Source organism: Astatotilapia calliptera, chromosome 19, assembly GCF_964374335.1.
Source record: "Astatotilapia calliptera chromosome 19, fAstCal68.1, whole genome shotgun sequence".
In the NCBI taxonomy this organism is placed as follows: domain Eukaryota; kingdom Metazoa; phylum Chordata; class Actinopteri; order Cichliformes; family Cichlidae; genus Astatotilapia; species Astatotilapia calliptera.
Window position 1 is genome coordinate 25,728,034 of NC_137440.1, and position 16,542 is coordinate 25,744,575.

Below are 16,542 nucleotides of genomic sequence, written 5' to 3' on the forward strand. Positions count from 1 at the left end.
TCCATTGAATGCAGCATCAGCCTACGCGACTTCCCAGTTCGTGATTCTTGAAATTGGAATTGTTGCATTGTTTGAACGGATACATGAGTAAAATGTAAGTTTTCATACGCAGACTTATAATAACATAATAACTGTATATCACTTCATGTCTCATCAGCATGTCGCAGTCATGACGAAATTCCTCTGCAGTTCATTTCTATAACTCAGAAAAATCTTTTCTTTCTCTGCTGATTTTAATTAGCCCCTAGGACATAGTTTCCTGATTCCTTTACTCATATCGCACACGTGATGTTTCTATGGAAAAAAATGTTAAAACTCCAGCGTTGCATTAAAGCGGGGGTTCCTATTCCTTTTCACGGGAATCGTGAAATCGTATAGCTTAATGTTCCTTGTATTGCGCAACTCGGGTCTTTCCTAAGAAGACTGAAACGACACCTCCTCCGCTCTGCCCAGAGAGAACACTCCCACTCACACGCTCACAAGACGCACAAACCCCCTCTCTCTCAGAGAAGTCGCACTGTTGCTGAACTGAAGCTGTAAATCCATTCAAAGTGTTTACGCGCATCAGGAGACTGAAAACAGAAGAAGCAGTTGTGTAAGTGTACAGTTTTCCTTGTTATTTCTCGTTTTACGTGACAAAGTGAGTGAGGATATTAATCATCGGTCTAATAATATGTTTTAGTCAAGAAGAGAAGACAGCAAAGGTAAAAGCATCCTTATTTTCACAAATCGTTCAGTTTTTATTTTGCTTGGAAAAAATTTGTTTGTGAATTAACTGCTGCTCTACTCAAATCTATAAATTGATTGATTGATTGATTGATTTTTTTTTTTGGGGGGGGGGGGGGGGGGGGTTCCACAGTCTTTACAATGCTGTGATTAATTAAATCAATATTAAATTGATGATTAATAGTTGACAAAAGGAAATGTTTGTATTTCACACTCCTTGACTGGTTATGAGTTTATTGGTTGTTCAGAGGAAACCATTAAACAGGTTTCTCTGAACAGATCTGCATAAGACAGATCCAAACAGGTTATAAAATAAACACCTATGGCACTTATTCAGAAAAAAGTGCTGTAAAAATGGTACTCAGTTAAATTTGTTCACAAGCTGATAGTATTTAGCAGTGTCAGTTATTTCCCAGTAACAAGGGTGTGTCAGTTTATCAAACAGCGTCACAGCTCATTTACTGTTGGACTACTGTTCTTTATTGTAAGTGGGTGTCAAGCTTGTTGTCTGTAATTTGTTGTTCACACATTCGCCCCACCGAGTGAAATCCCATTGTTCAGTGACAGATTCTCCTCGAACATCTTTAGGTGTTTAGAGTTTGCACCTCCAATCAGTGTCAGCTCCTTTACAGCAGATTAAAGTCTGAGAACCACATCTTTTTTCAATCTTTGACCTTTTGCACTACTTTCAGTTTTAATTCTGATGCTTGTCTTTGAATGAATTCAAGTCATGCCAGAGTGATCACTATCAGCAGCTTCAAGTTCTATAACCATTTTAGTCTTAGTGGCAAAACCAAAGATAAAATGAACATAAAACAGTCACAAATCCAACCTCAATCTTTCCCTCGTGGTCTGCAACTGAGTTTTTAAAGGCTTCATGATGTATAGTGTTACTGCAAGATGCCGATTAATGACTCTACCTATAAAGACTTTGACTGAGAGTTAGATCTTAGATGAGTAATAAGAAGTCTATGGCAGATAAAGTCCCAACAGGCCCTTTTATACAGAGTGTTGAGGTATTTGTTTGGACACAGATTATATTACTATGATAAAACTACAGCTGTGCAAAACACGGCCACAAAACTTCACATGAAGCGTATGTTCAAATATGGGTGCGGTCCAGCAACTCAGTGATTTCATGCTTCTGTTGTTTCCTGGCAAGATGGTCTCCAGTTTAAAACTTATCATGCTTCTGTGCCATTACATCAATTTGGGACATATGATTCATAGCACAAAGAAATGTTAAGACTTCTCAGACTGTTTAGAATTACCTGACAATTTCAGAAGATGTGCTCAGATAACAAGAAATTAATTAATACAATAAATGTATGGAATGGCTAATAATTTATCTGGTAAATACATTTGTGCCAATAAAAGGTGATAGATAACTTAGTCCTTGCAGCAAGGAAAGTGCCCTCTTTCTTTATTTTAAATCTTTCTTACTCATTTACTTTTTTTGTTTTTTCTCTATACTGAAATTGAAATATCACAAAAAGTAGTTGTTCTCAAAGATTCTACTTTCTAATATACCCTACCTTTGTCATCTGCATCAAAAGTCTGAGTAAACCATTGTACTGATGATAATATATGTTGTCTCCCACAGGCAAAGATGAATGAAACTATAGGGAATACCGATGAATCCACTTTCCTGGACTCTCAGTTTCGTTATGTGTTCATCCCGGTTTTCTACATCGGCTTCTTCATCCTGGGCTTCATCTCTAACCTCTACGTACTGTTTGTCCTGCGCTGCCTTCGTCAAGCCAAGGCCATGGGAGAAATCCGTATCTACATGACCAACTTGACCATCGCTGATCTTCTGTTTGTGTGTGCTCTTCCCTTTTGGATTGATTACTATATCCGTGAGGGAGACTGGGTTTATGGAGACGTCATGTGCCGGGTGACAGGCACCTTCTTTTTCATCAACACTTACGGCACCATCCTCTTCCTTTCAGCCATCAGCATCAACAGATACTGGGCGGTGACTCGGCCTCTAGACGCAGCCTCTTCGGACCACAGAATTCGTGGAATCATCGTCTGTGTTTTTATCTGGGCATTTGTTCTGGCGATGTCTGTCCCTTATCTGGTGAGTCCAGGGACCAACGAGCACTTTAAAAACAACACGAAGATCCTTCGCTGCTTTGAGGGATACCAGGGTGAAACTAATTATGAGAAGAAAAAAGTGGCTGTCACTCATTTTTTAATAATTGGATTGTTCTTTGGTATCTTTTTGCTCGTTGTGATATGCAATATCCTTATTGCTCGAGTGTTAATTTCTCAAAGGCCTCCAGAATCAGAAATTCGGTCCTCAGCAGCTCTTTCTAAAAAGTCCACTGCATCCTCGACTTTAAAAAGGCCCAGAGGGGTGAAACGGAGGGCTCTCCAGATGTTGTGGGCAGTGGTAGGAGTGTTTGTCCTGTGTTTCCTGCCACACCATATAGTTCAAGGCCCCTGGGCTCTGGCAGTGCTGGAGATCGAAGACGGCTTCGGCCACGTGAAGTACAGCAAGACCACTCGTCAGTTGCTGAACGACGCTCATCAGATCACCCTGGTTCTTATGGGCCTCAACTGCATTTTGGATCCTGTAGTTTATTATTTTGCCACAGGGAAGTTTAGAAGGTTCATCACAGCCCACATTAAAAAATTAGCAAATGGAGAGGGATGCTCTCAAATGGCCACCACACAGATTTCCATGGATAGCAGGATTCCAAGTCAGAGACTCCCAAGCGAGCACTAGCTGACCAGAGATGAGTGATTCATACAAGTTCAATACATGTCTAAAATCTGACTATCAAACTCATGTGACTCTCTCATGCTGATGGCGAAGATTACATACAATAAGGCGTTGAGGCATGCACATCTGGGACAATAAACTGTTTAACTTCATGTGATCTCGAACACGTCGCCTTCTGAGTTGCCCCAGAATTTCTGCACTTCCTGTGTGAAGAACAAACCGAAAAGCAGAAGTTTTGCAAGCAGCCAAAACTTTATGTATCTTTAAAGAACAATAGCATCACTCGATGATGACACAAGACATCTTCTCACAGAAATCCTGTGGCGGTGTTTGACACAACATTAGGACACAAAAGCAGGAGAAAATGACAGAATAACATACATGTGTGGGTACACCTTATCTCTACACGTCTGATGTTATGTCAGCAACATGTGTTGTAATCGCACTGTCTGTCCTCTCTGAGAACAACTTTAATTTTTTTTCATCAGGCAAGCTAAATCAGGTATTGTGACACCAAGGAACAAAAGCAGTAATGCCTGGGGTACGTTTCCTCTCTGGTGTTCAGTGTTGGGACACTTCATTTATGTCTTGTGTTGAAATCTTATAATTCACTGAAACAGACAGAAGTAGCGTACGTATGTGTATTTAATGTGTATCTGTGGAAATGAATTGTTTCTAATGTGAGACTTTTTGTTGTCGCAAATTTTGTATTTTCTATTAACTTGAACCTTTTTGTTATTATATATTGTAGAAAACAACAAAAACAAAAATACTCCCTAAAATTTGAAAATCTTTTGTATGTTTTTCAGTTTTGCAATGTCACGATTAAAAGGAGAAGAAAAACAAGCTTCCAGTTAATATATAAACGTACAAACGCTATTGCCTGCGTAGATGCACTCAGCTTCTCTGGGTTTTAACCACATTTATGGTGTGATAGCTTCTGCGCAACAGATAAAATCTGATAAGTCAGGAAGTAAACTCACTGGCAATTTTCATATAACTAACCCAGAGATAGAGTTAAAAAAACACAGGCTTGTTTTAATCAGTCCACTTTCCACTGCATGTCTCGATCTCCTTTCACGAGAGACTTGAGTACACACCCTCCCAGGTCACATTGGCGGGTTCCACATCGGCGTAGCCTTGGCTAGTGTAGTTTATGTACACGTCTGTGTCAGGCTGTGGAAGATCTCCCCTAGTGTAAACAGAAATATTATCTGTGAATAGCTTGTAGCAAGAGTTAAAGTGCATGACTGAAGTGTGCATGATTCTTCTCTCAAGACTTACGTTGGTGTGATTTCAGGTCCAGGAACATCTTAAAGAAAAAGGAAAAAAAAGAGTCACAAAACATTTTAATTCATACTGATTATGGCACTCATTGCCCTCCATACTTGTAGCCCTCTATACAAGAAGAGCTCAGAGATACCTTTAACTGCTGGAGTGCTGGAGGTGGTCACTGTTCCACTGGTCCTTTGGAAGCCCAGCCAGAAAAAAATAACAGCAGCGATGACGATGATCAAGATCAGAAGAGAAAAGACGAAGGCTGTTATTCCTAAATTCTCTCCCACTGTTGGGAGTTGAGGAAAGAGAAAAGAGACATTAAGACTTGCAACTTCACAGCCAGATGATGCACACAGCATAAATAAAAGATTAATGAATCCAGTCAGTCATGATTGCTATCCATTGTATGATAATCATTTTACAGTTCGCTATTTCAGTTTAAAAGTGAAAGCCTTAAAGATTTTTTCCAGGTTTTTATGGAATAAATATAAATTGCTCAAAACACAAGTAAATACACCTAAAATTTATTAACATTAATAAATTGTCGAGTATTTAATTAAATGTACCATTCAAATTATTATTTTTTCTTCATTTATTTATCTACATAAATATATATTTATGTCCTATTTATGCAATTCTAATATTTATTTTTTATTTTTTAAATAAGCAGATTCGATCATCCTTATTTTAGTAAGTTTAGGGTGTGAACAAACACATAACCAACCTGTGGTTTGTGTTGAAATGATGTAAACTGTGTGGGTTTGGTTTGCGCAGTTGACAACTGAAGAACAGCAGCGGTACTCCCCACTTTGCTCTGGCTTGGTCAGGATCAGTTCCCTACTGTTTCCCTCTTTTTCCCAGGTCTGATTTCGCAGGCGTACCCATGACCAAGTCCCAGTCACTGATATTATGGAACTGCTGCAGTACAGGCTTACTTTTTGTCCTGCTGCAACCGGGTAGTCCGGCGTGGCCACCACCCATAGAGGAGGAAATGTTTCTGTGAAGGAGAGTGCAGAAATAACAGGAAGTTGAGGTAAAGCTGTAACCAATCAGATTTTTAAGCAGGACATAGATGTTGCATGCTGAATGCGTACATATAAACTATTTGCTGACCACAAAAGCGATGTAGTTCTAGAAATAGCAGTGTTGGTCTGTTGGTCACTCGGTTTACTCATTCAGAGAATGAAGTCATTGAACTTGAATGGTTTTTTTTTCCTTTTTGTGCCACTGTACAGTTTTTTCCCCCCCAGTGAAATATTCAAAAACTCTTCTTCTTCATAAGAGGTAAAGCAAGCCATGGTGATGAAGACGAAGTCCTAACTGCTTTAGTGATCTTCTAGCTTTTAATGTGGTGCCATTTGTAAAGCATTGCTGTTGACCAAACTCAGTAAAATATGTCAGTAATATCTGGTAAAATGAATGGCAAGTCAACTGCACACGATCACATAGGATTTATTCCAGTAACTTAGGTGATCCTCCTGGGTTTTCCCTTTGTTGTTTATATTTGAATATGTGAAAAACTGTTAAGCAGCTCATTTAGTTTGGATATGCATGCCTAAAACAGGATGATCTTTAATAACTTTCCATTGTCATCATAAAATGTTTGTCTTGTCGAATATTTTGGGTCAGGTTTAATTACCTTCAATGCCAAAGATAGTTCAGATCCTCTGTTCCACTTAATGTTTAGTTTTAATTATCAAATGTTAAATCATAAGAAGGGTGTAACATGTTATTGAACAGCTCAAAATACTGCAGTACACAGCAATGTTTAGGTTCACAGAGCCACCAGCTTAATTTCAATCATTTGATTCGATCTATCCTTCCAAAAGTTCAGAGTCTGTATTACCTTTGTGAGTCACTGGAGCTGTCGGGGAACTCAGAGTCTGGTTTTGGGCTATAAGTGCAGACAAAATAAGAGGCAAAAATTATTCATGACAAAGCATTAGAAGTCCACTTTCTAGATTCTGTTTTAAAATTAAATGGAAGAAATGTGCTTACCTGTACCCTCAAAGGAAATAAAAAGGAGAAAAAGGACAGGCAGCATGTTGTTTGAGATAAACAAGAAGCAAATACTGCAGTTACCTCTGGCTAACAGGTAGAAAAATGAATCACTGTGGCACTTTAAAATATAGGTGAAAGTGGGGGGGAAGTAAAAGACTGGCAAACTGAGAGAAGGGAAGTTTAAAGTTCCTTTATACAAATAATCAACAAAAAGAGAGAAATAATAATTGGACTCTTCAATCTTCCATACAGGGGAAACTGTGTGCAGTGTTTCCACTGCCTGGCAATACGAGCAAAAAGCAAACAAAAAAATATATATACATAAAAACAAATGAGAAGAGTGATAAACAAAATGGACTGAAGCTTGAGCTTCCAATCAGAAATGTGGACTGGAGAATTCAGGGACTGATCCACTGCTTTTCTGACTGCCAGATGACCCACTCTACCACCTGAGCCGCAGCCACTGATTAAAAAATCCCAGGTCTCACTCACAACAGCCTTAAATCCATATAAAGAGCAGCTGCAGCCCCCTGCCCGAGACTGCAACATCAATCTTTTCCTGACTGAATGTGAAGTTACATCTCAACTCAAGTTACATTAATCCAGCTTTTTGAGTACTTATGATTTTTAAGACATTGCACTTCTTGGTCAACCTGGAGACTGGAATATTGGAGGACAAAAGAAAAAGTTTCAGACCTAAAAACCTATTTACAGAAGATGAACACTTTCTAGAAGTCATGTTCTTAAGAAACAACAAAAAATCCAGCAAAGAGTTGATACAGGAACTGAAAGTGAAATGTTTTCAGTGGAAGGGTCGCTGAGGATCTTAAGGAAGGGAAACAGTGAGAAAAGTCTGAGGTCTAATGGAGTGATCAATCCAAATTTTTAATTTCTGGCCCGAATTGTCGGAGAAGATCAGGAAAGAGAGTTTGAACAGTGAATGTCTACAGCCATCTGTGAAACACGGTGTAGGCCGTGTCAGTGGTGTTTGCGATATTTTCAAAATATCTGTAAATAAGATTTGAAACCAGCATGCAATAAGATCTGGAAAATGCGTGATTCACAACATCTTCACTTTCAGCATGAAAACGATCCCGAACACACTGACAATGTGACAGTGTGTCAGAAAAATCACACGGTGGAAAGAAGATAAGATAAGATAACTCTTTATTGTCATTGCGCAGTCATACATAGTACAATAGTACAATGAAATTGGAAAACTGTCCTACGTCGGCACTACATGTAACTGTGGAGATACAGAAATTCTTTTAAGATAAGATAAGAGAGATAAGATAGAACTTTATTAATCCCTCGGGTGGGTTCCTCTGGGAAATTTGACTTCCAAAAAAAAGCACAGCAACGACCGAAGTTACAGTTACAGAATTGTTATATATATATATATATATATATATATATATATATATATATATACACACACACACACACACACATATATAAATACAGAGACAAATATAAATAAAATATACAAAGGGGATAAATAGAATAAATAGGAATAAAAAATAAAAATACAAGTGAATTGCACATTTCAAGTATTGAGTCTATTGCACTGTTGACTATTTACAAAAAGTATTGCACAAGGTATTGTACAGTGAGGTGAAGAGGCACTACAGCTTAGTTGTTCCCCCCTCCTTTGTCCTCCTGTTTCCCCTCCCTCTCCCCTCCAGAGAGGAGTTAAACAGTTTGATGGCGTGTGGGACAAAGGAGTTTTTAAGTCTGTTAGTTCTTGTCTTGGGGAGAAGCAACCTGTCACTGAACAGACTCTTCTGATTGTTTATGGCCGTGTGCAGAGGATGCCCAGCATTGTTCATAATGTCCAGCAGTTTCTTTAATGTCCTTTTCTCTGCCACTGTCACCAGAGTGTCCAGCTTCATGCCGACCACAGAGCCAGCCTTCCTGATCAGTTTCTCCAGCCTGGATGAGTCCCTCTTTGCTGTGCTGCTCCCCCAGCACACCACAGCATAGAAAAGTACTCCAGCAACCACCGACTGGTAAAACATCCTCAGGAGCTTCCTGCAGATGTTAAAAGACCTCAGCCTCCTGAGGAAGTACAGTCGGCTTTGGGCTTTTTTATACAGGTGCTCTGTGTTGCATGACCAGTCCAGTTTATTGTCCACCCACAGCCCGAGGTACTTGTACTTGTTGACCACCTCCACCTCCTCCCCCTCTATCTGAACCGGCAGTGGACCTTCTCTGGACCTCCCGAAGTCCACAACCAGTTCCTTAGTCTTTGAGGTGTTGAGTTGCAGGTGGTTTGAGTGACTCCATGCGACAAAGTTCCTCACCAGACTTCTGTACTCCTCTTCCTGATCATCCCAGATACACCCCATGATGGCCGTGTCATCTGCAAACTTCTGAATATGGCATAATTCAGAGTTGTAGCAGAAGTCAGAGGTGTACAGGGTGAAGAGAAGAGGGGACAGCACAGTTCCCTGTGGTGCTCCTGTGCTGCTGACCACAGTGTCAGACGTGACACTGCCATATAATCTGCATCATTATAATTGCATTAATAACATTCTTTACAGCATTATTTCATCTAATAATATTTCTCACAGTATTGATACTGCATTACAGTTGTTTATTGACGATGTCCATTTGAGGATCCTACCATTATGTTAACTTTTATTACAAGTAAAAATTTGAAATATTTTATACACATTGCATATCTGTGCTTATTTTGAGTTGATGTTCGGTTCATTAAGGGTCTTAAGCTTCACTGGCGTGACTGTCCAGGTGATACATGCTGAGGGAAACTAGAACATAGAAGGATAACTGCAATGCATGCTTACAGTACATATAATACATATAATCTAGGAATGTGTCCGGCCTGAGGCCTTAACTCATTTGGTGTCTTACTATATTTTATTCTACTTGGTAACAGATGATCAGAGTCAATAATTAGCCTCAGAGACCCTGAGGGCTTGAAGTTTATTGCCTTGTATGGAAGGTGTTATAGAAAAGAGAAGTTCTATGTCTGTTTATAGCTATTACAGTTTTTTCTGATTGCTTAAGCACATTTTTTGTAACTATTGGCTAATTTTGCAAAACTCTTCACACAAATAAGAAAACCTGTCACCCAATCATCAAAACATTGTAGTTCTCTTGCAAAAGCAAACACAGCTAGATTAACTCTTCACACCTTCGTAAAAATGGTGTTTCCGTATCAAACAGTACACACAAGCCATCATCTACTAAGCACACAATGCGCCAACTGCACACCGATGGTATGAATACAAAACACATCTGGCGTTTGCCTTTCCTGTGCACAAGGTAGGCTATGTCAGTTTGAGCTCATACTTCTGTCATAGATCCATAAGCATGGAGGGATCCAAACTTCAAGTACTGGTGTTTAGTCAAACACATCAAAACAAACACAAGTGTTTATTTCCAAGTATAGGATTATTTGCAATCGCCATAATGACTATATGGGTTACGTGGTCTGCAGTGAACATGCTTCCTCTGCCCCCTCCTCGTCTTCCTCTTGCTCCTCCTTGTCCTTGTCGTCCTCTTCATCCTACTTCTTCACCTCCACGTCCTCTTCCTCGGCCTCTTCTACTTCTCACTCTTTCTGCTCCCACCATTGTACTCCGCACACACAGCTTACCTGTATTATAGTGCTTAGGCTGATTGCAATTTGAACGAATTATCTAAGAAAGTTTTCACATGTGAAAGTGTGCCAGACAGTTGGCAAATTAGTGTTAATGATAGCCATACATGTGTATACTTTTGCTAGGAGTGTGTTGGAAATTTGGAAATTGAGTGTTGTGCAGTGAATTGTGCCTACAGTCTTGCAAAGTGTGTGTTACAAAATTGCAAACTGAGTGCAAAGCAGTTTTTGTGCTTTTAGTTTTGCACACTCAGTGAGTGGTTTTGCTATAAGTCTGACTAGTTTTAGAAATTGTGCTACAGGATTCACAGTTAGTGTTTAGGCATTCGGTAAAAACTGTAAAGATGTACGATAAACTGTGACTAATGCCTGGAACCTATTTTAATACGCCATGGGGGGGGGCGTGTACCCCACTGCTTTATAAGTATCCACAACATGTATTTTGGTCAGAAGGCATATCTTGATGTTATCTCCGGGCTGTTAATAAACTCAACGTTTGATTGCACTTTTCTGGGGCCTCCGTGGTTTGTGACACTGCTCTACATTGATCGATTTTGCGACATAACACGACACGATACGACACATCACAACGCAACACAAACAACACAACACAGTATAATAACTTAGTAATAAAAAAGATTAATAAGTGTATTTGTATTGCACGCCATTATTATTGCACATTAATTATTATTGCACCTTGTTATAAATATAAATATTATTATTATTACTGTTTTTACCGTTGTTAACCCCCCCAAAAAAAGTCCAGGTACGTAGCCAGTCAGATCAGCTATTTGCATTGATCAGGGCTATTGCCCTGTCGTAAAAGCTGTCCTTGAGTCTATTATGTTCGGGACCTCAGCAGCCTGAACCTCCTGCCAGACGGCAGCAGCTTAAACACCCCGTGTCCTGGGTGTGTGCAGTCCCGTAGGATGCTGCGTGCCCTCTTGAGACAGCGAGTGCTGTACAGGTCCTTCAGGGAGGGAAGAGGATGTCCAATGATTTTTTGGGCCATATTGATGACCCTCTGGAGTGCCTTTCTGTGTGCTGTGGTGCAGCTGGAGAACCACACACCGATGCAATATGTCAGCACACTTTCAATGGAGCAGCGGTACACTGCAAAAAACGATTTTCAAGAAAGTAAAAAAAACCTTGTTTATGGACATTTTTTCTTATTTTTTGACTAAAAAGAAAATATATTCTTAACAAGCAAGTTTTGGACAAGAAAATAAAGCTTATTCTAGGAAAATATGTCTAACTTTTCCTTAAAAGGATATTTCAGCTCATCTTGAGCTTTATTTACCAGTTACAAGGCATGACAATGGTTTGGTTGAATTTCCAGAATAAAAATAAGATTATTTTTCTCATTTCAAGAGTAAGGGCATTTAAACAGATGCTCAGTTTAAGAAATGTATTTATTGACACTAAAGTTTAATATAATTGCTGTCAAGTTTGACACAATATGCAGTATATGAACAAAGGCAGGAACTAAAAGCACATGGTAAACATGAAATACAGGCCCATTTGAAAAACAGAAACAGCACAACTCATTCACTTTAGGCCATGTCAAACAGAATAATAGATCAGCATCAGTATATCTATACTATGGCAATGCTAAAATCGCATTCAACTGTCAGAATTTATAGGAAAACAACAACTTCATTTTAAAAATTGTCACAAAACTGTCCAAAACAATAACCTGAAAATACAGTTCATGCATGTAAAGCAGTGTACCTTTTATAAAACATATGTTGAGCTCACGTGTAGTCCAATTACATCACCCAGGTAATATTTCATGACCGCACATGTCATATCTTTGTGTGTGAAACTGTAATATGGAATGGAATCTCATATCATATCATTGTTGGCTGGCTTTCCACCACTGAATCAGTCCTGTATGCCCACATGTTACTCAGATTTCTGTTCACTGCTGATGAGGGTTCCCTCCTAGAACTGCAATTGAGATTGGTTGATTAATTGACTAGTTGCGGATAAGGAAATTAAATACAAGGTACACTGATAATTTCTAAAAAATTTTAATGTCAGAAATATACTGCATTTTATAATTTACTCTAAAATATGCATGTTTTCAAGCTGAGTTTAATAAATGGATATTCATTTAATGCTCATTGCTATTTGACAGCTTAACTGTAGTTTAAAAGCCTTGAAAAATCCTCAAAAACCTAAAATGGGAAAGCTAAACTAAAGAACACAGGAAACATGGAAAATGTTGCAAAAACCTTACAACCTTGAACAAGGAACATAAGACATGAAAACATCAGGGAGGGAACACAGATGATAACACAGGAGAGAATACAGACGATCCGACAAAGACCACACTAAATATACACACACAAAAGGAAACGAGGAATTGGCAGACAGGCACGAAACACAGCTGACACTAATCAGATGAGAAGAGACCAGGAGGAAGCAAAACAGAATACACCGATGCAGGGCAGGGACTATCAAAGTAAAACAGGAATAAACACGAATATCGAACCAGGGACAATACACTGAAGACAAGGGAGGTACAGAGAACACCTAAACACTGGAAATAATTAACAAATAACTAGGAAACTAACTGACACAATGAATATTAATAAACACAAACAACCAAGGAGACTGCGGACCATGACAATCGGTTTATTTAAAACAAAAGTTTAAAAAAATACAAAATGTTGTTTTCTCTAGTAGAAGAAATTAAACACTATCAGAATATTCTTTATAAATAGATAGCATTGTTGTGGATTATAAGGAATAAGCATTAACATATCTACTGTTAAGCTGTAAAAACAAGTAGACATCTAACATGAATATTTTATATGATTATTTTCAAAGATATTAAAGTATATAGTCAGTCTCACCTTACAGATTTTTGTGTCCTAATCGATCCGCTGCATCGTCCATTGGCAAGGTGGTCGGAGTGTGTTCGAAGAATGTGATACCAAAATTAGCTGTAAACACGATATTCTTTGACACATCCATCTATGCCACAATCTTCACGGAAATCTGGACTATGGCTATGTGCAGAATTAATATGACTCAGTAGGGATTTGAGGGTCAGACCCACAAAAACGATGTAGATAACACAGCGCCAAATCATTTTGTTTTACTGGTCTGTGAACTACTTTTCCCATAAAGTCAAGATAACCAGGATTATTCCATTATGGGGTAGGAATGGCTATCCTAATTCAGTGCCTTATAACAGCTGTAGTAAGTAACAGCACCCACACGTCAGTATTTACAGAACATAATCTAACTAAATAGTCAAATATTTAAATATATATCATTTTATAGGTATAAAAGAGCGAACTAAACCATTTCCGTACACAACCCCATACTCCTGAGTTGGTACAGCCCACCTCAGTGAGTTACTGACCCATTGCTGTGTCAATAAAAGCGCAAAATCTAAGAGTGCTTTTGCTGTCTTAATTTAAGATGAATTCTCTTATTTTTAGTAGCTTTTTGAAGAGATGGTGTCTTATTCTCAGGAATTTTTGCTGATTATTGTTCTCAGAGTCGAAACATAATTCTTATAGTTAGCTCAATCAAGAAAGAAACAATTCAGTTTTAAGAAAATTTGTCCTATAGTAAGGTGTTTTTTTTAATGTGAAAAATCTAAATTAAGGTGTAGAATCTTAAAGTAAGCAAATAATTCTTGAAAACAGCTTGTTCAAGAAAGCATAATACTCATTTTAGGTGCAGATTTTCTAAATATCAAAGTGTCTTTTACTTATAATAAGTCACATTTTCTTCAAATAAGCATACATTTTAGACAATTTTGTCTAGTTAAAAGGCATATGGCAGTTAGATTAATTTGCTAGTTTTAAGAATTCTAGTCAAGCAACTTTTGCTTACCCCATTGGCAGATTTTTTTGCTCAAAACAAGAAAAATTTGTCAGATTTAAGAATATTTGGCTTGTTTCAAGTATAGCTGTTTTTGCAGTGTAGAAGACGGTCAGCAGCTCGTTCTTCAGGTTTTCTGAGGATTCTCAGAAAGTGGAGATGCTGTTGGGCCTTCTTTAAAACCACAGAGGTGTTAGAGCTCCATTGGAGGTCTGTGTCTATGTGCACACCCAGAAACTTGAAACTGGAGACTCTTTCCACACACTCCCCGTTGATGCTGACAGGCTGCAGCTCAGACTTCCTCCTTCTGAAATCAACTACCAGTTTTTTTGTCTTGGTGGTATTGAGGTCCAGGTTGTTATCTACACACCAATCTGACAGCCTCGGAACTTCAGCTCTGTACGCCGTCTCATCTCCCCCAGGGATGAGCCCCACCACGGTGGTATCATCTGCAAACTTGATGACTGCGTTGTCTGGGTGGGAACTAACACAGTCATGTGTGTACAGAGTGTACAGTAGGGGACTCAGTACACAGCCTTGTGGAGAGCCGGTGTTAAGGCTGAGGGCTGAGGAAAGATGAGGCCCCACTCTAACTCTCTTGAAGAAGAGCTTGTTCATGAAGTCTGAAGGAAATATATTACAAGAAGCTTGCCTAAGAGACCTCAGACGAAATGAAGAATAATATAGAATATGAAGAAAGAGAATACAGAAATGAAGAGCAAAAGCGGTCATAACAAATGCTGTTTTTGCCTCATATACTGTATTTATTTGTATGCTTGCACCTGTTTCAATAAATCACACCTAGTTCCTTGCAAAATACAACAAGAGATGACCAAAGACATCAATAGTACTTACTTATGACTTACACCTTCAAAAATGTTGCTTTTATTTTAATCCATGACTTATAATACCATAATAATGAGTCACATGAGCTATTTTCTAAATGTATTTTGAAGCGTTTCAATCTGGGTACTGCTGTTTTTGTACCTTCAATGGCCCACATCCATTATCTCATCACTGGTTGTTGATCTTTGTCCCTACTGGTAGTGTAGTTCTACACACAAAGTGCTATAGAAATTAGCTGACTGTCAGGTTCATGTATATGCATTGCTTTTGCAAAGTGAAGCTTCTGAAATAGGAAGTGGTTACTCTTGCATAACTTATCTGTTGCTAAAACAAAGCAAGAGCTTCAGATCATTTCTGCACAACAAAAACATCGAAAGAGCCAGATGGAGTATTTTTAAAATCCACATCAGTGGAAAGAATGACTTAATAATTCTAAATTCATAAAGCTACCCCAGCTTTCTTTGGGTGAGAGCCTGGGTACACCATGGACAGGTTGCCAGTCTGTCGCAGGGCTAATACATAAGCTGTGTCCCAATTCAGGGGCTGCATTTGAAGCCAGGCACAGCCAGGTGATGAAGGCTGTTCCAATTCGGCTGCACCAAATGCGACCAACAAATTCATTTCCTTGAATTTAAAGCATGGGTTGGGTGTATCCTTCGTGCCTCAACCTATCCCAGAATTCATAGCCAATTCCAGTTTCCAACAAGTGGCAGCAGCTACTTAGTTGTAATATTACTCTTATTACTCTTCAATACTTTATTAATTAAATTATTATTTAGAATTTGTCCCAGTGTCCTGTTATATTTTAGATAGCAAGGGAGACAGCTGGTGACGCAAATCTGAAGGTTAGACCGTCCCATTTCACAGCCTTGCACTTCGGGCCTTCTCAGTCTTCGGAGGCCCTGGCCCACGTACAGGATGCAGACCTTTACCTGAATTGGGACACAGCTAGAGACAACCATTCGCACTCACATTCACACCTATGGGCAATTTAGTGTTTCCAATTAACCTAACCCCACTAACTGCATGTCTTTGGACTTTGGGAGGATGCAAAAGCATGCAAAAGACCTGGCCTGATGGTGGAATTGAACTCGGGACTGCCTTGCTGTGAGGCAACAGTGCTAACCACCGTGTCACCCAGAAAATGAATGAAAAAGTTTAAATGAAAATAAATACATGAATAGGACATATTGGGAGGTATGTGGTAAATAAAGAGAGAGGAAATGTGCCTGAAACGTTACTTTATTCAAAATAGACAACTTTTACTTAAAACTTTTTTTTGTGTGCGTAATCGTTGCCATTGTTTTGGTTAGCTCTGGTGTCAGAGGTTTTCCTGCAGTTTTAAGTGGGAGGAAGTGGCTTCAGTTGCAAATTAAAAGTGTTGCTAAAACAAACAAAAAAAAAAACCCCAGCTGTAGTTTGTTCAAGTCATCTCATGTTAATCTGATGGGTGATCTGATGAGCTGACCAGAACCATGTGATCATCTGGAGT

General features: G+C 38.9%; 2 protein-coding genes and 1 long non-coding RNA gene across 4 annotated transcripts; 1 reads left to right on the forward strand and 2 right to left on the reverse strand.

Moving 5' to 3' along the window:
- Nucleotides 1-436: 436 nt before the first annotated feature.
- ptafr (platelet-activating factor receptor) lies at nucleotides 437-4,303 on the forward strand. 2 transcript variants are annotated; one of them, XM_026152155.2, is made up of 3 exons: nucleotides 484-595; nucleotides 683-704; nucleotides 2,330-4,303. In XM_026152155.2, the coding sequence occupies exon 3, from the start codon at nucleotides 2,336-2,338 to the stop codon at nucleotides 3,458-3,460; it is 1,125 nt and encodes a 374-aa protein (XP_026007940.2). In that variant the 5' UTR covers nucleotides 484-595; nucleotides 683-704; nucleotides 2,330-2,335; the 3' UTR covers nucleotides 3,461-4,303. The 2 variants fall into 2 exon arrangements, with proteins under 2 accessions (XP_026007939.2, XP_026007940.2); XM_026152154.2 differs by lacking the exon at nucleotides 683-704 and having other exon boundaries at nucleotides 437-595.
- LOC113012499 (uncharacterized) lies at nucleotides 3,691-7,307 on the reverse strand. Its single transcript, XM_080293780.1, has 6 exons — nucleotides 6,734-7,307; nucleotides 6,582-6,629; nucleotides 5,460-5,732; nucleotides 4,881-5,021; nucleotides 4,742-4,769; nucleotides 3,691-4,649 (listed from the first exon to the last, which is right to left on the reverse strand). Exons 1-6 carry the CDS (start codon nucleotides 6,777-6,779, stop codon nucleotides 4,535-4,537), a joined length of 651 nt encoding a protein of 216 aa, XP_080149906.1. The 5' UTR covers nucleotides 6,780-7,307; the 3' UTR covers nucleotides 3,691-4,534.
- Nucleotides 7,308-11,755: 4,448 nt separating this feature from the next.
- LOC145422506 (uncharacterized) lies at nucleotides 11,756-14,764 on the reverse strand. The gene is made up of 2 exons (XR_013903807.1): nucleotides 13,223-14,764; nucleotides 11,756-12,311 (listed from the first exon to the last, which is right to left on the reverse strand). It is a non-coding gene; the product is annotated as an uncharacterized LOC145422506 (long non-coding RNA).
- Between the last annotated feature and the right edge of the window lie 1,778 nt (nucleotides 14,765-16,542).

Coding starts and splice junctions, on each gene's coding strand:
- ptafr (XM_026152154.2), top strand. CDS start 2,336: ATGAATGAAACTATAGGGAATACCGATGAATCCACTTTCCTGGACTCT.
- LOC113012499 (XM_080293780.1), bottom strand. CDS start 6,779: ATGCTGCCTGTCCTTTTTCTCCTTTTTATTTCCTTTGAGGGTACAG. Junction 5,022..5,459: donor CATTTCAACACAAACCACAG/GTTGGTTATGTG, acceptor AACTCCCAACAG/TGGGAGAGAATTTAGGAATA. Junction 4,770..4,880: donor CAGCACTCCAGCAGTTAAAG/GTATCTCTGAGC, acceptor TTTTTCTTTAAG/ATGTTCCTGGACCTGAAATC.